The sequence below is a fragment of the Bubalus kerabau genome, chromosome 19 (genome assembly GCF_029407905.1).
Source record: "Bubalus kerabau isolate K-KA32 ecotype Philippines breed swamp buffalo chromosome 19, PCC_UOA_SB_1v2, whole genome shotgun sequence".
NCBI classification, from domain to species: Eukaryota; Metazoa; Chordata; class Mammalia; order Artiodactyla; family Bovidae; genus Bubalus; species Bubalus kerabau.
This window is the reverse complement of record NC_073642.1, coordinates 34837712-34858977: the sequence shown is the minus strand read 5'-3', so window position 1 is coordinate 34858977 and position 21266 is coordinate 34837712. Positions and strand designations below refer to the sequence as shown.

General features: G+C 53.3%; 1 protein-coding gene across 1 annotated transcript in view; it reads left to right on the top strand.

The window, feature by feature from the left end:
- CCDC33 (coiled-coil domain containing 33) overlaps nt 1–21266 on the top strand; it is a 126193-nt gene that overhangs the window by 76729 nt on the left and 28198 nt on the right. The window contains 1 exon segment of the mRNA XM_055555886.1: nt 3073–3269. Within this exon segment, the coding sequence (XP_055411861.1) occupies nt 3073–3269 (197 nt within the window).

Sequence of the window (21266 nt, the reverse complement as noted above, 5' to 3'; positions counted from 1 at the left end):
CGACCAGAAAACCCCAAAGCATCTGACTCAGATGCTATACAGAGGGCATGTTCAGTGGGGAGTCTCTGAACGAATGAAACTTACTGAGAGGAGCCGATGAGAGAGACAGCCAGGCCTCATATCCAGGGAAAAAACAGCCCCTGAAGTCTTGGTTATGAAGTGCAGTCAGTTCCAAAGTCAGCCTCGAGGTCATCCAGTGCTTCACTCTTCCCATCCCCAGAGTCTTCATACAGCAGCCTTCTCCTGGTACCCATTTGATGGTGGAGGGAGGTAGGGGTGAGGCCCAGACTGGACAGGATACCTCTGTACTTGTATGAATGTCCCTTAATCTACTTACACAAGCCTGAAAATGCTTCTTGTTAATGAAGTTCTGCACACCAAATTTATTTTATTTAAAAAAAAAAAACATTTACTTATTTATGTATTTATTTGTCTGCATTGAATCTTAGTTGCGGGGTACCTACCAGATCTTCATTGTGGTGCACAGGCTTCTCTCTAGTTGTGACTCATGGATTCCATAGTGTAGGGACTCAGTAGTTGTGATGCTTGGGCTTATTCGCCCCTCAGTATGTGGGATCTTATTTCCCCAACCAGGGATCAAACCCTTGTCCCTTGTATTAGAAGGTGGTCCTTTACCACTGGACCTCCAGGGAAATCCCCACCAAATTTATTTTTAAAAGTAATGGGCTTCTCTGGTCGCTCAGTGGTAAAAGAATCTGCCTGCAAGTGCAGGAAAAGCGGTTCTATCCCTGGATTGAGACAATCCCCTAGAGAAAGACATGGCAACACACTCCAGTATTCTTGCCTGGGGAATCCCATGGACAGAGGAGCCTGGTGGGCTACATAGTCCATGGAGTCACAGAGTCAGAACCAGCTTAGCAACTGAGCATGCATGCATGCGTGCACACGTAGTGGGAAGGGTGTTGTCCTACCTCATCTGGTTCATACATGTGGATTTTCATATAGAGCATCCACTTAAAGAGAGGACCACCTGCATTCACTCTGTTTTGTTCAATGTCAGACATTCGAGCATGTCTAACCTTGAGCACATTTGTCCTGGTTGGCATGGTGCCCGTTGTTCAATTTGTTTCTAGCCCAACACTCTAGACAGTGGAATAATTTGTCCCCTGTGTGGCCAAGACAGGATTCCAACAGCTGAAGTAGGGTGGAAGTGGGTCACTGTTGAGGTCCCTACAAACTTCAGACTGACTACACAGTTCTTTGAACAGTGGGCACATTTTGGAGGCTAACATGGATTTTCAACAGAGCTTTCAAGTAATCTCTCCCCACGGGGAGTATGAGACATATCCCTAAGGCTGAGCAACTTAAAGTTTTGCCAGAAAAACAAAATAAACCTAGAATTGGAGGAAAGTGTGAGAGCAGAAAGCTTCCCAGGTGGCGCCAGTGGTAAAGAACCCGCTTGCCAATACAGGAGATGTAAGAGATGCACGTTCAATCCCTGGGTTGGGAAGATCCCCTGGAGGAGGGCACGGCAACCCACGACAGTATTCTTGCCTGGAGAATCCCATGAACTGAGGAGCTTAGTGGGCTATAGTCCATAGCGTCGCAAAGAGTTGGACACAACTGAAGTGACTTAACACATGCTTGTGAGAGCAGAAAAAGCCAGCTGCTGGGCTGGGAGAACCCAGAAAAGGTTCGAGCAAGTGTGGGTGGAGCCCATCAAGAGTTGCTGCTGATCGTTGCTGTTGTTCAGTTGCTAAGTCGTGTCCAGCTCTTTTCAACCTCATGGACTGCAGCACACCAGGCTTCCCTGTCCTTCACTGTCTCCCTGAGTTTGCTCAGACTCATGTCCATTGAGTCAGTGATGCCATCCAACCGTCTCATCCTCTCTTGCTCCCTTCTCTTCCTGCCCTCAATCTTTCCCAGCATCAGGGTCTTTTCCAATGAACCGGCTCTTTGCTTCAGGTAGCCAAAGTGTTGGAGCTTCAGTTTCAGCACTTCCAATGAATATTCAGGGTTGATTTCTTTTAGGATTGACTACTTTGATCTCCTTGCTGTCCAAGGGACTCTCAAGGCTTCTTGGAGGGGCTGGTATTTGAGTGGGGTTAAATTCTGGATAAGCAGAGATGGGAATATTAGTCATGCCAAGGGAGGAAGAAGAGAATTAAGAAAAACAACATAGATGGAGAAAGAGGCCCATCAGAGTAGAGAAGATAAGAGGATGAGATGAGGAAATGGAAAGGAAAGCAAGTCTACAAAGCAAAGGGTGTCAAAGGAGCAGAGAAATTTTCTGTTGTTATTGGACCAAGGGTTGGAGTCATAGATGGCACAATTTATTTATTCTTTCAACAAATATTTCTTAGATTTCCCTGATGGTCCAATGGCTAAGATTCCATGCTCCCAATGCAGGGGGCTGGGTGTCATCCCTGGTCAGAGAACTACATCCCACATGCCACAACTAAGGATCCCACACCCTGCAGCAGATTGAAGATCCCATGTGCTACAATTAAGACCCAGCACACCAAATAAATAAAATAAATACTAAAAAACCACAGATACTTCTTGAGTACCTACAATGAGGCAGACCCTTGGGATAAATGAGGTCCCTGTTCACTAGTAACTTGCATTCTAGTGTGGAGAGTGGAGGAAGGAGGCAGACAGTGAACAAGTAAACACATTTTTTGAAAATGAATTTTCTGGTAAATACTGTGAAGACAGTAAAATGGGATAGTGTGAATAGAATGTATTGGAGGAAGGGTTACTTTGAGTAGGATGGGCCTCTATCTCCAAGGCAGGGCCTCTCTGAGAAGAGCCCATCTGGGCTGAGACCTGAATGATGAGAAGTGGATAGCCATGTACAGACATAAGGGACTCTCCAGGTAGAGAGAACAGCAGATGCAAAGGCCCTGAAGCGGGAAAGAGCTTGACTCATTGGAGGAAAGGCAAGGACAGTGTGGTTAGGGTGCAGTCAGCAGGAGGCAGGTGGTAGGAGGTAGACAGGAGCCAGGCATGCAGGCCTCCTGAGCCATGAAGAGGAGTGGCTTGGGGGTGTGGAAGGGCACGTTTATGGTAGAAAAGTCACAGAGCCACGTCTCTGCACCTTCTCTCCACAAAGACCAGAAAACTTCTTGACACCAAACTACAGCAAAGGCCTGCCCGTCCTGGACCCCAAGATCTTAGATGAGAAGCTGGGTGCCATCTGTGAGTTCTGGTCCAAGGCCATGGTGAGCTCCATGATTGGGTCCATCACATCCCCTTGGCAGGAAACAGAGGCTGAGTCTCAGGTGCCCAAGGTATCCTGAGAAGCGGTGAATGTGTCCCCTTCCCACCAGGGCTAGGAGGGCCAGAGTGGGGATAGGGCCTGGGGAAGGGGCTTGCCTGCTACCTGTGGGCTGTTCACTCCTAGGTGGCCAGTGGACCTTCCCTAAAGGGAAGGCTCCTTCTGTATGTGAGTCACCCTAAACAGGTGAATTCTTCATTTTACCTAGTCTCTTTTCCTTTTGACTGGAACTCCCATTTGCGCTTCCTGGGTGGCAGAGTGGTAAAGAATCTGCCTGCAAGGCAGGAAACCTGGGTTTGATCCCTGGGTCAGGGAGATTCCCCTAGAGGAGGAAATGGCAACCCACTCCAGTATCCTTGCCTGGAAAATTCCATGGACAGAGGAGCCTGATGGGCTACAGTCCAGGGGGTTACAAAGAGTCAGACACGACTGAGCACACACACACCAGGGATTTCTTTCCAAACAAACCCCTGCCACACTTGTAAGACCGGGTTCCTTTCTCTGACTCAAGTTGCCATCAACTCAGAACTTCCTTGGGAGCTTGCCCTCTGGGTAATGCGAAGCCCCCAAGAGACCAGTTTGAACTTTTGAAAGAGGAAACTGGGGCTCAAAGAAAAGGAGACTCGGTCTTGGGTCACAGAGTCCCTGCCCTTAATCCCGGGAGTTGGTCTGGCTTCCTGTTGATCAGACGCTGGGAGAGGAATGGTGCAGGTGGCTGAAATGATGCCTTCCTTGGATGAGGAATGACCCAGTCCCAGCCCCTTGAGGCAGAAAGCTCCAGAATGGCTGCCGGAAAGACAGCACAGTCCAGGGCCCCCACTGAAGTCCTGCCCCAGCCACCACATGTGAATTCATATGTGGCTTCTTCCCTTCTCCCCCAGCGGACCCCATGGGGAACGCTGCTCTGGAAGACACTGAGAAAAGGCCCGAGCCGAGACCACCGGCCGCTAGGGGAGCCCTGGGCCTCCTATTCCCAGGACTTACGCCTTTCCACCGACAGCCTCCGCATCTTCCCCTCGCACTTCTGCACCTTCCTGGAACACGTCCCATCAGACCAATAGGAAGGGAGCCATCCGCTGGGTGTGCCAGGATGCCCCCACGTGGAGCACCCCTGCCCACCCCCAACAGTGCCCTCCCTGGAGACCCAGAGCATTCAGGTCATCTTCTACACTCTTTTGACCTCTGCCCCTTGGGAAAGCAACTCTCGGGCCTGACCTGTCAGCCCACCCATCAGATGGGTTAAAAATAAAGATTCAGGCCTGACTTTGGAGACTTTGGGTAGTGTGAATAATCCAATGCCTGCTGCCCCCACAGCCTGGCCTCGTGACACCCCTCTTGTGCCTCTGAGCAGAGGATGTGCAGTGGAGAAAGGAGGAGGGGAAACAAACAGGGAAGACAGGAAAAGGGAAGGTGTAATGGGAGGGGAAGGGCAGGCCAGGAGGAAGGAGAAAGGCAAAGGCATTCCCTCCCTGGTCACAACCCTGAAGAGACCTCACCCCTCCAGGGCACTCTCCTTTCCTCACCCCTCCAGCTCCAGGGGTCTCCCATGGGGTGCTGAGCCAGCCAAGCCTTGGTCATCACCTAGTGAGACCCCACTTACTGCTGGATGCAGACCTCACACATCCCCAGGGAGCAGAACAAGCCTCTCATCTCAGCCACTGTGCTGGGCCAGTGGGACCAAGGAGGGAGCCATATGGGCCCCACTCCAGGTACTGTGCATGGCAGCCCTCTCTGGTTTGGAGTCCAGTGAACATTTCTGCTTGGCAGAGGATCTGAGGTCTGAGCTGAAGTCAGTGGCTTTGGATTATTTGAAAGAAATTACATAGAGATGGGGGCTTCCCAGGTGGCGCTAGTGGTAAAGAACTAGCGAAGCAGGAGACTTAAAAGACACAGATTCGATCTCCAGATCAGGAAGATCCCCTGGTGGAAGAAATGGCAAGCCACTCCCATATGCTTGCCTGGGAAATGCCATGGACAGAGGAGCCTGGTGGTCTACAGTTCATAGGCTCGCAAAGAGTCGGACACGACTGAAGCAACTTAGCACCCGTGCACAAGGATAGAGACGACTTAGTATGGTCTTTGTGTTTGGTGGGCGGGGGGGGGCGGGGTATGACTTATTAATAGAAAGGGTTGGAATGGGCTGAGCTGGACTTTTCATACTGCATACAAAATGCATTGGTTTTAATGGCCATGATGGGGTAAGAAGGAGAAAAAAAATCAGAGCTGAGGGGAAAGGGCCTTTACATATAGGATGGATCCAATAGGTGGGCAAATTTAAATATTTTATTTATATATATATATATTTAATATCCTTTAATACTTAAAGTATAATAACTTGGGTATGGCCAGCTAGTCTTGATCTTCTCTTAAGGATTAAGCCGTGGAGATGAGTCCAGATTGCACTTGAGAAGTCAAAGCTAGCCACCAGGAGGAACCCTTTTTGAGTGAGGGGTTGAATAAATATCATTAGTGACAGAGGGTAGGAGGAGAAATAAGTGGCCCTAGGGCACTAAGGCCGGAGAAGGCAATGGCACCCCACTCCAGTACTCTTGCCTGGAAAATCCCATGGACGGAGGACCATGGTGGGCCGCAGTCCGTGGGGTCGCTAAGAGTCGGATAGGACTGAGCAACTTCACTTTCACTTTTCACTTGCATGCATTGGAGAAGGAAATGGCAACCCACTCCAGTGTTCTTGCCTGGAGAATCCTAGGGACGGGGGAGCCTGGTGGGCTGCCGTCTATGGGGTCGCACAGAGTCGGACACGACTGAAGCGACTTAGCAGCAGCAGCAGCAGCAGGGCACTAAGGCAGGATGTGAGGAGGCTCTGAGTATGAACAAGGGGGCTCAGGGGCGCCCTGTACCCTGTGAGAGGTGTTGTGAGCTGGGTCTATGTGGAGAACCAATTCCAGCATGCCCTCTCTGGGTATCACTGCAGCACTCTCACTGGCGGACTCAGTGCTCTATCCTCCCCCTTGCTGGGTACTTGGCAAGGTCTCAAGCACTGGCTTTTCGCCCTAGCTTCCTGTTGAATTCAGTACCCTCAGCCACCACCTTCCAGGACTTGAACTAAGAACACTTTGGCTTCCTCATCTCTGAGCTCCAGGGCCCAGGGCAGGCCTGGTCCTACACAGATGTAGGTAAATGCTTTGGGGACCATGTGAGAGAATGCCTAGCTGGGCAAGGGCATCAGAAAGTACCTTAGAGAGAGTATCCAGGACAATCTCCTAATTTTGCAAAGGATGTCAGTGAGGAAGCCTAGCCATGGGACGACCCTTGCCCGAGGCTTCCTGACTCCACTACCCCAGGGTGTCCTGCACACAGCCGAGTGAACACCAGATGGCTGCAGAAGCCCACACATCCAGCCCTGGGCCCTTTGGCCACCCTGACACTGCTGGATCCCTCAGACACTCAGAGTATTCAGGCAACAGGCCTGCCTGTCTCCCTTTCCCATTCATCCTGTCCTGGGCCCAGCTTCCAGCCTATTCTGTGCTGACTTTTGGCTCCATTCCCTTTACCCTCCAGCCCAGCCTCCGTCCTCCAGTGCATCCTTCTCCTGTCTCTCTCTGTCTCTTATCAGCACAGATTTACCATGCTAATCATTCCCATCTCTGCCTTGGTTGAGTCTGAGACTCAGTCCCCAACTCCAGTTCCAAGCCTTTAGCCAGAGCCTCGAAGGACCAGCACAGGAGCCAGACAAGCATTCATGCAGCCAGCAGAGCCTAGGAACAAGCACTAGACCGTGGGTGGGTAGCAACCGTGCACAGCTCCGTGACAGGGAGCATGCAGCAATGGGTCGCTGTTCCATAGCAACCAAACAAAATTACATAGCAATCAGTGAGCTCATGTGACCGAGAGACACAATGACAAGCTATAGGCCACGGCCAGGGGGCCGTGGAGTGTCGTCGCATAGCAATAGACCCAAGCCACACAATGATATCACACAGCCCGGCGTAGAGGAAGGCATAGCCATGGAGCACGGCAGTGGGCAAAGACTGCAGTGTGTACCCTGTAGACGCAGCCACGGAACGTGGAAAGACACCTGACCGCTCTAGAACACATCTGGGTGGCCGTGGCACTGTCACAGGTGTGTGACTCCTGGGTGTGCCGTCAGGGAGCGGTCAGCAGCGGTGGAGCCTGGGGGACAGCGGTGGGCACATGACTGGCTGTGTCCCTCGGCTCTCAGCAGCTCTATCTGGACCGTGAGCCTCTCAGCACCACCTGATTCCAGGAGTCATTAATCTGTGTCTGGTCTTGAGCACATTCCCCAGAGCCCAGAAACGATTCTGCCGCTGATTTCCTCCAGAGCCTAATAGGAAATTGAACATTTTCTCGAGAAAGGATCACCTTGGGAACAGAGAAGGGAGTGGAGGAGACCAGAGTCTGTGCCCCCTCTTCCGGGAGGATACCACCGATGCTCCCTGCCGCCCTGGGCCTGCCTGTGCCAACCCCACACCCCCCTTCCCTCACTGGCCGCGCTTGCCCTACTGTGCCCTAGTCTGCCCTAGTGTGCCCTTGGATCTGCCTTCAGGGCAGTCAATTCTTCCTCCCTTCATTCAAGACACCTGATTTTGACACAGGCTTTTCAAGTTCCATTCTGTCCAGGAGGTGCAAAGCTCCAGTTCTGAGCAGACCCACCCGGGTCAGGGCCTTGTGGGTGTGACTTTGGGTCCAGAGTTAGTCCTGGGCAGAGCTAAAGAAAGCCTTCACCTCCCTTCTGAACAGCCTAGGGAGCCTTCTTTGGAAGAGGTAGGCTTTTGAGTGAGGGTGAAGAATGAGAGATTAAGAGTCATCCCAGGGGACTTCCCTGCTGGTCCGGTGGCTAAGACTCTGAGTTCCCAATACAGGGGGCCCGGGTTCAATCCCTAGTCAGCGAACTAGATCTCATGTTACAACTAAGACCCAGCACAGCCCAATAAATAAATAATTTTTTTAAGCCATCCCAAACATGCTAACTCTTCAAACTCCAAACAACTGGTAAGCATTCCCTGCTCGGTCCCTAGACACCCAGAGCCTACCTCTTGCTGAGCCAGGCAATAGATGAGGGGCCCCAGGCAGCCTCCAGACAGAGCAGCTCCACTCACTGGGGCTTGTAAAACCCTTGCCATTGCCCAGATTTCTGTTCCCCAGCAGCTCCATCAGCAATTTCTCCAAGCAGCCAGGAAAAAAGAACTTGCCCCAGCGCCAGGTGCCCAGCCGTGTGCCCAACTGTGCAGGAGCCTGGAAGGTGGTGGCGGGGGGTGGGGTGGGAAAAGGCCTAGGCACCCAGCTCTAGGAGTTCCCAGCAGGTAGGAGGGACAGAGTAGGTACACAGTAGCCGGTAAATATTTGCCCTTTCCTCTGTCTCTCTCCTCCAGTGCCCCCCCAAACCATGCCCCCTCTGTTTCCTTCCCTCCTCCTTTCCTCCACTGCTCAGAGGAGATTTGTGGCAGACCAGAGGGCCCTCATACCAGCAGATGAATAATTGACGAGGGTTGTTTAAAGATTCAGTGGAGTTTTTCCAACCTCACCGCACTGGAATAACTTATTTCTTTCATTCTCTGTTTGAAAGCCTAACCCCCTCCCTTCATCTTTCCCCTTCCTGGTCCCCACATGCCTGCCCTGCTCTGAGCATCACACTTTTGTTTCTCTTCCTCTCTTGAGTCTGCTGAACTCCGAATGATCCCTTGATCTCCGCCTACCCCCATTTCCTTTGTGTCCCCTTCCCAAGCTGTCCCCATCCCCATTTAACCTGGTAGGTTGACTTCAACTCCTCTAGACGTCATTTCCCCAAGACAAAGGGCCCCATTTCAAGGATGAGGTAAGGAAGGAAGGTGGCAGGCGCTGTGGCTCCTCCCAGGTCACACAGCTGTGGAGGTCGGGGCTCTGGAGACCCAAGCGCAGACCTCCCAGCCCAGGGACGGCTTCCTTCCCAGCCAGGCAGAGAGGGGTTGACTCTGCTGTGCCTTCCCAGGGTGACTTGGAGCCCTTTGTGTCCCTGGGCCTTGATTTCTCCCTCTGTAATTGAAGAGAACCACTTACCTGCCTTGCCTGCCTCTCGGGGTCAAATGGAACTGGTGAGGGGCCTTCAGAAAGGGCTGGCGTGTAGCAGAGACACCTGTGAAACTGGGCCTGCGAGTCTGCCTGGCATGGCCTTTAATGAGTCCAACCGTCCCTGTTTTCCCAAGACTGAGGGATCCCAGGACATAGGACTTGCAGTGCTAAACCTGAGTCCCAGGCAAATCGGGATGGGGTCATGACGTGGGCGCTCCCCTGCCCCTGTGCCAGCCCTGCTCCTTTCAAGGTAGTAGCCCCCTCAGCCCCCCACAGCCATAGGACATATACCCTCCATCTGTCAGCCCAGCGCCACACTGTGCCCCACACTCATAGCACTCTCACCTCCTCCTTGAAGTGACCTTGAACTCCCTTCCCTTCTCTGGGTCCCAGTCCCTGCCTTCCTCTGTCTGCAGAGGAGGTTGGAGCAGATGTTCCCAAGCCCCCGGGGGCCCCTGGGCTGTGACTGGAGCCTTGGTCCTGCCCCCAGGCTCTGGCCCAGGAAGAGGACTGCAGACTGATGAGGTTCAGCACCAACCTCAGCTCCCCGGGCACCATGTGATAGCAGGTGATGGGTCCTGGGTAGGAGGCAGCTGCCAACACTGGTCCCCAAGTATGGACACCACACACATCAGTGGCAGCTAGTAGCCGGAATATCAGCTCAGGTTGTGAGCATCACAAGGCCAAGAGCCTGGGGTCAGCCCCCAGAAACCAGAGTGACACGGAGCCCACCCTGGGAGGCAGACTGCCCCATGCTGAGAGTCTGAGCCCCACCCAGATCTTTGGTCCACAAGAGGGAGGAAAGATACAAGAGAGACAGATGGAGACAGAGACAAAGCACGGCCCTCTGGTGCCCCTTCAGCAGCCTCCAGTCAGATGGCCCTGACTCAGCGCCCACTATGGACCACCAGCTGTGTTCCAGAAACATCACTGTCACCCCATCCTTCCTGCTCCAACACCCCAGTCTCCGTGGTCCCTACTCCACTGCCCAGTGCCCGTGGTCCCATTTGCCAGGTCAGGCTTCTGTCCCTGTCCCTCTACGAGCACCCCTGTTCTGTCCACCTGGCTTAAGGCTCATTTAAGGATACGTGTTCATCGCACACGGGCACCAGATCCACTCCCATCCCGAGCCCAGCTCCTGCAGGTAGAAGGTCTTCTCGGGACTCCAGCCCGCCTCAGCTCCTCCCCTGCACTCCTGCAGCCCGAGTGGTAAGCCCTGCATGCTGGCACTTGGGGGCTGTCTAAAAATAAATCTTGTGAGGGTGCAGCAGTCACAGCTCCCGGGCTTGGCTGAAAGCCGTCACCAGCTCCACTCCGCTTCTTCTCTGTCCTTCTCTTCCTCCTCCAGTCCCTACAGAGTGAGAGAGAAAAAGGTGCTTACCAAGCATTTGAGAGAAACAAGGATCTCATCCTATATGCCTCTGTTATCTCCCTCTGCAGACCCCTCCTCCCCCCGCCCCTCTCAGCCGTGAGCCATCTCCACCTCTCAAGAGCTGTGTGACCTTGGATAAATCACTCCACCTCTCTGGGCCTGTCTCCTTGTTGCTAAGTGCAAGAAATCCACCCCTTCCCCACCCATACACAACCTCCTGAAGCTGCAGGGAGGGTTAACCAGATACAGTGCGTTAGAAACTGTAAGGGGCTGTCCACTTTATAGAGGCTTATATAGTCACTGTGTTGGTGGGGCTTTTGGAGCCAGAGAATGAAAGGGGGGAAGCATGCCTCTCCCAGGCCTCCCTACTCTGACCCCTTCTGCAGAAGGGCTGTTCCCAGACCCCTGACCCACTTCTCCCTCCTTCCCCCCATCCCCGGCATCTCCCCGGTGGGCCATTCTCCTCCTCCATCCATCACCTGGGACTAAAGAGATTAATAAACGAGACTCATAACTCAGCTGCTGGGATGCGGCAGATATTTACAGCTTCGTTTCAATTTGCAGGGAGATTAAGTGTTTGTCGATTTATTGTCTTGGGGGGTGTGTGTGTGTGTGTGTGTGTGTAGCTGAGTGAGGCCCCCTGCAGGCTGGCTCCACCTCCCCCACTGCACATACTCTCTCACTTGTGGGCTCACTCCCTCCCACACTATCCCACACCCCTGTCAGGCCCCTGGAGCTGCTGGGGAGCCCAGGGTCAACCAGTAGCCAGTCCAGGGAAAGCCACTGGCTGCTGGAGTGGGTTTGTTTTTCTAACTAACTTGACCAGAGTGGTAAGTGGCTTGGCCACAGAAAAGGTCCCCAGGGCCCTTGGAACCAGGGTTTTAGACAGGACAGGAGAGGGATACCATCCTTAGATGATTTAGAAGGGCCCTTTCTGGGCTGCCCCCAGCCTCGTCTCTCCCCAGAGAGCAAGGGGTCCACAGGGCCAGGTAAATGCACTCTGGAGCCCAAGCCTCGCAGTCTAGACCAGTCTTTCAGTATCCAAGACCTCAGAATTCCCTGCCCGAATGGACCTGAGCCTGCTTCTGAGGGCTGTGCAGACCTCTTGCCAAAGTCTATCCTCCCAAGATCCAATACTTTTGGGGCTGCACCCATAAGCCCAGGAGATAGCTGTTTATCGGGGAGTGTGGGCACCTGCTAGTAGCCTCTATTTATGCCCTTATCCTGGGCCTCACAGATATCAGGGGCAGACCTAGAGATGGGGAGGCATGATTCCATGGAGAAGGCCCCCAGCCTAACTGGGAGAAGCCTGCAGAGGCCAAGGGAAGTGAGCCAGCCTGGGTAGGTGAATGAGAAAGCAGCGCTTCCCCAGGGACTGCAAAGGGAAAAGAGCTCTGCCCTGAGTCTGAGCGGGGCTTGAGGAGCCAAGACAAGGGCATGTGGGCACAGGGAACAAAAATGTCAAGCACTCCTCCACCCCCACATGCCCTGAGCCACTCCCCTTCCCAGTGGACTTTGCAGTCAGGCATATGAACTCACTTGTTCATTCATTCACTCATTCATTCATTCAACCAGGTTTTTGAGCATCTACTCGGTGCCAAGCCCTGTTATCTCCCCCTGCAGACCCATCTACTCATCTACGCAGCTATAACAGGTTTGAGTCATGTCTCCACCACTCAGGAGCTGTGGGACCTTGGAAAAGTCACTCCACCTCTCTAGGCCACCTCATCTGTTAAAAGGAAGGAATCCTCTCCCCCTACCCGACTCTTGAGGCTTTTGAGAGGATTTATAAGAGAGTGGATGGCGGTATACGGGAAACTGTAAAGGGCTGTCCACTTTGCAGGAACCTTATTAATAGTCACTGTATTCATGGGGTCCTTTCAGATGGAGAGAGAAAGAGGGAGGTGGCACAACTCACCCAGACCCTCCCTTTTGATCCCTTTCCAGAAGCTTATCCCCAGGCTAAGTGACAGTAACATGATAATAGTGAAGTGAAGTGAAGTGAAGTTCGCTCAGTCATGTCAAACTCTTTGCGACCCCATGGACTATACAGTCCATGGAATTCTCCAGGCCAGAATACTGGAGTGGGTAGCCATTCCTTTCTCCAGGGGATCTTCCCAACCCAGGGATTGAACCCAGGTCTCCCACACTGCAGGCGAATTCTTTACCAGCTGAGCCACAAGGGAAGCCCAACATGATAATAACCCCCTACAAAGGTCCCTGTCCTCAGGAAGCCCAATTCCACAGAACAGTCGTTGTTCAATTGCTCAGTCGTGTCCGACTCTTTGTGACCCTATGGACTGCCCCATGCCAGGCTTCCCTGTCCTTTACCATCTCCCTGAGTTTGCTCAAACTCATGTCCATTGAGTTGGTGATACCATCCAATTATCTCACCTTCTGTCGTCCCCTTCTCCTCCCAGCACCGGGGTCTTTTCTAATGAGTTGGTCTTTTCTGATGAGACAGAAGAGACACATCAGAATTCACAGGAGGAGAGTATGTTCAGGGCTGGGGAACAGTCGGCTCAGGGGATTGTAGGAGCACAGAGGGGAGTACACCTAGCCCTAACCCCACTGCCAGGCAGGGCACATTTCATAGAGAATGCCAGGTAGGGCCCACAGATGGCACTGCTATCAGGAGCTGTTGGTATGAAAACCATGGTGAATCATTGATTTGCCAGTAGAAGAGAAGTGTAGGTGAGTGAACTTGTTCCTGCAAGAGCAGTTTGTTGAGTGGCGATGACATGTGTGTGTGTGTGTGTGTGTGTGTGTGTGTGTGTGTGTCCCCATATCCCCCAAGTGGGACCCTGGCCTAGTATCTCACCAAGAGGTACTGTGCAGCCTTTGGGCTAGTCTCTTCCCTCTCTGGACTTAAATTTCTTTATCTAAAAAATGGAAATTGGCCAAATCAGGGCCTAGCCCCAAGCACCCAAGAACTGGGCTCAGAAAGGGAGAGGATGAGGGGGCCACCGGGAAGAGAGGAAATTAACGACTGAAAGAGCACTGGACGGGAAAGGCATCTGAAGGCCTGGGGCCCAGTTTCTGTTCTGCCACTGACTGGAGGAGACACCCTGGCTGACTCCTTCCTCCTCTGGGCCTCTGCCTCCCTCCTCTGTAGAGTGAGAAGCCTGGTCTTCATGATGTCCTCCTTCATCCCAGCAAAAAAGGCAGGTGAAGGGCAGGATGGCCTTCTGGCTCGCTTCTTAGTGAGATGGCTCTTGCTGCCCTGTATCACTGTCCATCTCAGTTCCTTGATTAAACAGTGGGTGGGTGGGGCAGGAGTGCAGCTCTCTCTGTAAATAAAGCCGAGATGATGAGGCCATAAATTGCTGAGCGCTCCAGTCATCGATTGCGGAAGGTAGGAGGGGACTACAGAACCAGGGGAGACTGGGAAAGATTTGCTAAGCTGGGAAATGGGACCTATCCCTTTCCACAAACAGCCAGCTTAGCCCTCCTTTTAATACTACTAATTATTCCATCAATCTTTTACTGAGTCCTTACTCTGGTCCCATATCTTTGTCATAATCTTATTTCATCCTTGCACCAATCTGATCAAGGATGTACAATGATCATCCCCATTTTCCAGTTGGGAAAACTGCTGGAAGCTCGATAACCATCTCAGGGCCACAGGGTGAGACTAAGGGAGAGCAGAGCGTTCATTGGTCCAGCGCAGGTCTGGGTTCTCCGTCCAGGGCCTGCTCCTGCAGCTGCCTTGACCAAGCCTCGTGACTCTGAAGTCAAGGGCCTGACTCATCGTCTTCCCAGCCTGTCTGGGTGGGAGGACTGCCTTGGTCTCAATTAAACTCCAAAACAGAGCTCTGTGGCTGCAGGTCCCCTCCCCAAGGCCCCCAAAACCCTTGAGAATACATGTGGAGATCTATATATCACATTACCTACACCCCAAATAATCAAAAGTTATAAATCAAGCCAGACCCCCTAACTCTTATATACATTCTATTCTTCTATCTTGGCAAATATCATGAGAAACGCTGGACTGGAAGAAACACAAGCTGGAATCAAGATTGCCAGGAGAAATATCAATAACCTCAGATATGCAGATGACACCACCCTTATGGCAGAAAGTGAAGAGGAACTCAAGAGCCTCTTGATGAAAGTGAAAGTGGAGAGTGAAAAAGTTGGCTTAAAGATCAAAATTCAGAAAACGAAGATCATGGCATCCGGTCCCATCACTTCATGGGAAATAGATGGGGAAACAGTGGAAACAGTGTCAGACTTTATTTTTCTGGACTCCAAAATCACTGTAGATGCTTACTCCTTGGAAGGAAAGTTATGACCAACCTAGATAGCATATTCAAAAGCAGAGACATTACTTTGCCAACAAAGGTCCGTCTAGTCAAGGCTATGGTTTTTCCTGTGGTCATGTATGGATGTGAGAGTTGGACTGTGAAGAAGGCTGAGCGCTGAAGAATTGATGCTTTTGAACTGTGGTGTTGGAGAAGACTCTTGAGAGTCCCTTGGACTGCAAGGAGATCCAACCAGTCCATTCTGAAGGAGATCAGCCCTGGGATTTCTTTGGAAGGAATGATGCTAAAGCTGAAACTCCAGTACTTTGGCCACCTCATATGAAGAGTTGACTCATTTGAAAAGACTCTGATGCTGGGAGGGATTGGGGGCAGGAGGAGAAGGGGACGACAGAGGATGAAATGGCTGGATGGCATCACTGACTCGATGGACATGAGTCTGGGTGAACTCCGGGAGTTGGTGATGGACAGGGAGGCCTGGCGTGCTGTGATTCATGGGGTCGCAAAGAGTCGGACACGACTGAGCAACTGAACTGAACTGAACTTATATATGTTAATAATATATGTCTTATATATGCATATCTTAGAAACAACCTCAGAGGATTCTCAGATTCCACCTTGAACCCTGGCAACATGGGGAGCACAGCTCCCAGCCCCCGCCCTTAGTGCCCCCACATTACACAGGAGGCACCCCCTTTCCTTTTCATTGGGCTGTTTCAGCCCCACACCCTACGGACCCAGTGACCATGGGAGACGTTTCACCTGTGTAAGAGTGCACCGTCCCCTTTAGGAGGACAGGCACTTGAAGCAGGAGGGGATTCCAGGGTCCCCTGTACCAGGGTGTGGTCTAGAGCGATACTCAGACCCTGCCTGCATGGGCACAGCCTCTCGGCCTGTCAGCTCCTCCCACCGAATGGGGAGGGATTGGCCCTAGGAGAGCTGGAGTAGGACTCCATATAAGACACAGGGCCCAAGGCAGGGCCCTTTTTTGTCCAGGGCCAAGGGCAGAACTGTCCCTCCCCCAGATCAGTGACTCTATTAGGGTGGGCTCCTGAGCTCAGATTAAATGCTTTTCAGTACAATCCAATTTCCTCCCAATGTGGACTAGAAAAGCCCAGTTCATGCATGTGCGTGCGCACACACACACAGACACACACACACTACACTTGGTGTTAAATATCCAATCAGGTCCAAAGATAATAGAGAAGGGCCAGTTCACTCCCAGTTTAATCAGATAAAATGCCCATTCATCGCTCCTCCAGCCGCAGCCCTCCCCTCCTCAGCGCTGTAGCCAGGACCCTGCCGACAGGGCGGGAGGGGCGCAAGGGGAGGGCTGAGAGGCCGGCGGGAACTGTGGGAGAGGAGAAGGGGTTGAGTAGGTGGGCTGTGCCTTTAAATCTTCAAGGAAGGGGGGCAGCGTTGCCCACAGGGGACTAATTATCCTTCAGCCTTCAGCCGGTTCTTACTCAAACAGACAAAAGGGGGCTCGAAGCCCTGGTGGCGCTAAGCTTCTGCAACAGAATGTTTTTTTTTTTTCACCCTCAGATATGCAAATCCACCTTGATGTGTGGACACTGGGGATGGCCAGATAGCGGCTCAGGGATTTTGAAAGGCCAGCCAGGGCACGGGCCTGGCAGCTGGACCGCCTCAGAGGACTGGTGTGGGCCACTGGCGGCATCTCACGGTCCCTGAGTCCTGCTTGCCACTGGAGGAGAGTCTCCTGGAGGCCAAGATGAAGGCCCCTCCCTCTCACCTTCTTTCAGAGGTGGGGGCTCCTGTGGAGTGCCGGAGGGGCTCCCTCGGGAAGCCAGCTCAGGGTCCAGGAGCCAGCAGTCCAGATGGAACTCTCCTGTACACCTGAACCCCTCTGCCCTGGCACAGACCCACCCAGCTTGTTGCTCCCTAAGCCTTCCACAGTTCCCTTACCTGCTGCATGAGCCCCTCAGCCTGATGACCCCTGCGACCTCTGAAGCCTGTGCCCCAACCCAGAATATTCTACCCACACCCAAGCCTACTCATGCTTGCTCACAGCTCAAGGCCTTTGCTCCTCTGTTCTCTCTGCCCACATTCTGGGGATCCTCGATAGATGCTCCATAAATGGGTCCACGGATGCATAAAATGTCCCTCCTAAGCAGCCACATGACCTGGGGAGACAACAGGTCTGGATCAGAGATAGGAAGTTTGCTTCCCACTCAATACCCAGCCAGCACCTATAGGAACCTCAGTCTTTTCAGCTGTGAAATGGGAATAGTGATAATGCTTACACTAACGATACAGACTGGCTTGAAAAATCCCATGGTGCCTGGAAAGGGTTCTGTGAGCTGTGAAGGGGCTTGAGTGCCTTAATATTCACAGCAGGAGGTGAGGAGGACAGTATGGGAGAGTTTGGGGAATGGGGGGTGAGACCAGATTTCCTCTCTCTCAGCCCGTCCAAGACCCTCATATCAGACTACATAGCCACTCCCTTGCAGAATCCAGTCCCCCACTGTGCATGGATCTCTGCCTTACCCAATCCAGACCTTCCCAAATCCTCTGGAGAGCGTGATCTTACTGCTGTCTCAGCAGGAGGGACTTGGGACCTGACATTAGACATGGGAGGGGAGCTGGCCCTGAGGCAGGACTTGTGCTTGGAGCAAGTCTGACTAGTCAGGATTTGAACCTGGGCCTTAGCTGGCCAGGGGCATGGACACCCCAAGAAACTGGGTAGAGAGGGAGCCCTTAGCAGCACCACCACCCACCTCCACCGCCCCATGAAGCCCATCCCCTCACTGCTGCCTAAGTCTGTGAGGACCAGGGCCTGGTGTGGGGTGGGTGGGATTCCCAGGATGGGGAGGGGCCAAGTCATGAGGGCAAAGTGCCTAAAAGAGGCTGGGTCACCAGTCAAGTGAGAAGGAGTTTTGAAGGGACCCACTGCCTTGTGGCTCAAGCCTCTGAAGGCAAAGTGTAACATGGTTGTCCAGAAGCACCGCCCAGGAGGCTGAAAGCAGAAACACTGTGAAGCTAGGGGATGAGCCTGGAGCCTGGCAGAAACAGAGCCCAGTGTCTAGCACTTCTGGGCTGGCTTGCAGACAGGAGGGGACAACCAGCCAGAAAGGGTCCAGACACTGAGGGCGTGGGACAGACAACATAAAGGTTTCTTAAAAAGAAACTCGATGCGGCTAGTGAGGCAGAGATAAGGTCGGTGAGCTCCCAGGGGTGGGGAATTACATCTGCCCATCCCCAAGTACCCTGGGGCATTGCCCAGGCATGCTAGCCTCCCCCAGAAAGCCCTGGGAGTCTGGCCCTTGGGCACATCAGGTCCAGGCATTTGGAGTAGAGGACCTGGCTTTCCAGAGGCTAAGATGAGCCCAGGAAAGAAGGAAGAGAGACCCCACCTCCAACTCCTTCGTCACCCCAGCCCCTCGCCATTCACTGTCCCTCTCTCAGCTCCAGATTGTCTCAGCCCCCTTGAATCATGCAAGAGGTCCAGATGTCCAGCCTGGGGCTCCTTCCTCCACACCAGAGACCTGGCAGGTAGCCTGAGGACCTCTCTCTACTGCAGTCTGCTCCAGTTTGCTTCTGGCCTAGGGAGGGGACACTGAATGGGAAGCGGTGGACACACACACCTTCACAGAAATGATGAATTGTGCAGGGGAGGGGTGCTGAAAATGAAAGTCTAGAATTCAGGCGTGGAGCACGCTAATAGAAACAAATGATGGTCTACTAATAATCCCAACTCCTCTAGCCAAATACGACAGAGAAGGTGGGTGGGGACGTCGGGAAGTTGTGCTGGGAAGGGACAGGAAGGACTCAGGCTCCCATTGGGTGATTCAGGGGAGACTTCAAGGACAGAGGGCTTTTCTCTAGTCAGATGCTCTCAGGAGCGGGGATAGTTCTATAAGCAAGGATTTTAGTGATTCTCATCCAGGAGGTGGGGAAGGAACGAAAACTACAGCTGTTCTTGGTAAAGAACCAGCGGGCACTTGTATTAGCCAGGGAAGGCTTCAGTCTTGTCACCCTTGTGGCTTGGGCAATGTTCACATTTCAGCTGTGTTCAGACACGATTACGGAGTGTCTTGCTGGTCAGAGAGTAGCCTTGTATGATGCTGTGAAATTATGTTCAATAGGAGAACACCAAGGTCCAGCTTGGTGTGCCAGGCCAGCTCCTGGCATGCAAGAGGCTGCTGCCTTCTTTCTCGGTGGCTTCAAGCAGCATGACCAAGAGGAGAGGGAAGGGCTGTGTTGCACATGCACCGGTGCCAGGCCTGGTGCTTGACTGTTACAGACGCTGCCCACTTAGTCTTCACTCCAGTCCTGTTCCCACTGTACAGATGAGGAAACAGGCTCAGAGTGGCCTAGTGCCTGGCAGAGCCAAGAGTAACTGGCAAGCAAACCCTGAGCTCCCTGGCCTCAAAGTCTCTTCCACCCCGCTGCCTTTCGTCTGGAGGCTGAACCTCTGCCCGCTCTTTGGGGCCTGGGACCCTAAGTCGTGTCCCCCTAGGCATCCCGGCTGGGCACCTCTTGGTGCAGCGGCTCAACCCGCTGTCACAGTCCAGCCGGAGTGTCAGCAGCCGCCATGGCTCAGGCTGGTCCCCTGTGTCTAGAGGTGTGAGAGGTAATGAGGCCCCGTAATTAAGGTTTCTGGAGACACGGCCAGGAGATTTATAGACAGGCTTTGTCAATAACTGTGCTAGCAACTGCAGACCCAGAGAGACATCGATAAGTGCTCGTTACAGCTTCTCACCCGTCCTCCCCGCCCCCCTCCATCCCTCCCAGGCCTGTCAGCCTGCCTGTTCTCGGCACCTATGTACACAGGCTTCGCTCAATTAATTTGCACTTGTTGGCACCATCTGTTCTTTTCATGTGTCCTTATAGGGAGTGTGTGGGTCCTGCCTCCCTGCCAGACGTGCTCCTGAGCAGGGCCATGGCTCCCCCCCCAGACTGGAGCTCCACAGGCAGGGGCACCGTCCCCTCCCTCAATCTAGGACCATCCCCCTGAAGGTAGGACCAAGTCTTCCTTTTCTTTCATCTCCCTCCCCACCTCTAGCCCCTCACCCGGTGAGCCGAGGAGCCGGGCCTGACCTGTGGTCCTTGCAGATCCCCTCTGAGCCCTCCCCCACCAGGCAGGGCCTTGGTCCTCCCATCCCAATCAAACTGTCCCCCAGAAAGCTGGCTGCCCCGGGGGGAGCTGAGAGGCACAGCCTGAGGTTTTCAGGTTCCTGCTCTAAGAAGAGGGACATCATGGAGCCACAGGGTGGGAGGGCACTGAGAAGTCACGGCCAAGTCTGCTTCCTGTGAGGTGAGATAGGGCTGGCCTGGTGGCTCCAAGATGTCAGGATAGGTGGCCCAACCAGAGAAAGGGCAGCACTCTAAGTTCACCTGCCGGAGGCTGGCTGCCCATTATCCCCAGGTTCTCAGCAGCCAACATCCCAGCACAACCCCTTCAGGGCCACTCTTTCCTCCAGAAGGTCTCAGTCCTTCCAACTCTGATAGACTGTTTTCCAGCCCCCCACATGGATCCTGAAGCAGCTGGCTTTCCCAACCCTGATGAGCTATGAATGCCAAGCTGGCTCTGCCACTGAGGTCTGTAGGAGGCAGGGCAACTCCCTGCCCTCTCTGGGCTCTGGTGCCCTCTGCAGCTCGCCGGGCATGGTTACAAGGCAACCAGGTCTTATTCTGGGAAAAGTGTGAAAGTGTTAGTCGCTCAGTCACGTCCGACTCTTTGCAACCCTATGGACTGTAGTCTGCCAGGCTCCTCTGTCCATGAGATTCTCTAGGCAAGAATACTGGAGTGGGTAGCCATGCCCTTCTCCAGGGGATCCTCCTGACCCAGGGATCAAACTGGGGTCTCCTGCATTGCAGATTCTTTACTATCTGAGCCACCAGGGAAACACCCAAAGGTCTTGGGAAATTCATCGTCAGGCTTGGTGCCAGCATCTAGCTCCAGCCCAGCCCACCTCTCTTGACTATGATAGGCTTAGACCCCAGCCTGGCATTAAAGTCCCCATGACTGGGCCCTGCAGTCACACCAGCCTCATCTCTCAGCACCCCTCCTCAGCACACATCCGGACTGTCTGCCCTTCGGCCAGTGTGCCAGGCTGCTTCTCACCTTCCCTCCTTTGCTCCTGTGGCTCCCTCTGCAGGAACCCACCCCTTCCTCACTCCCTTCTCACCTGACACACTCCTACTCACCCTTCAAAACTCGTTTCAGCTCCGGGATACCCTCCCTTTACTCTTCTGCCTGCATGCATCCTGGGGTGAGGAAGGGCTGGCTAAGGGGCTCCCCCACTTATGCGCTGACCATCCTGTGTATCATATCACACTCTGCTTGCTGCCACATCCACTACAGGCTCCCCGGGGACAGTACAAGCCCCAAGCCTTGGTC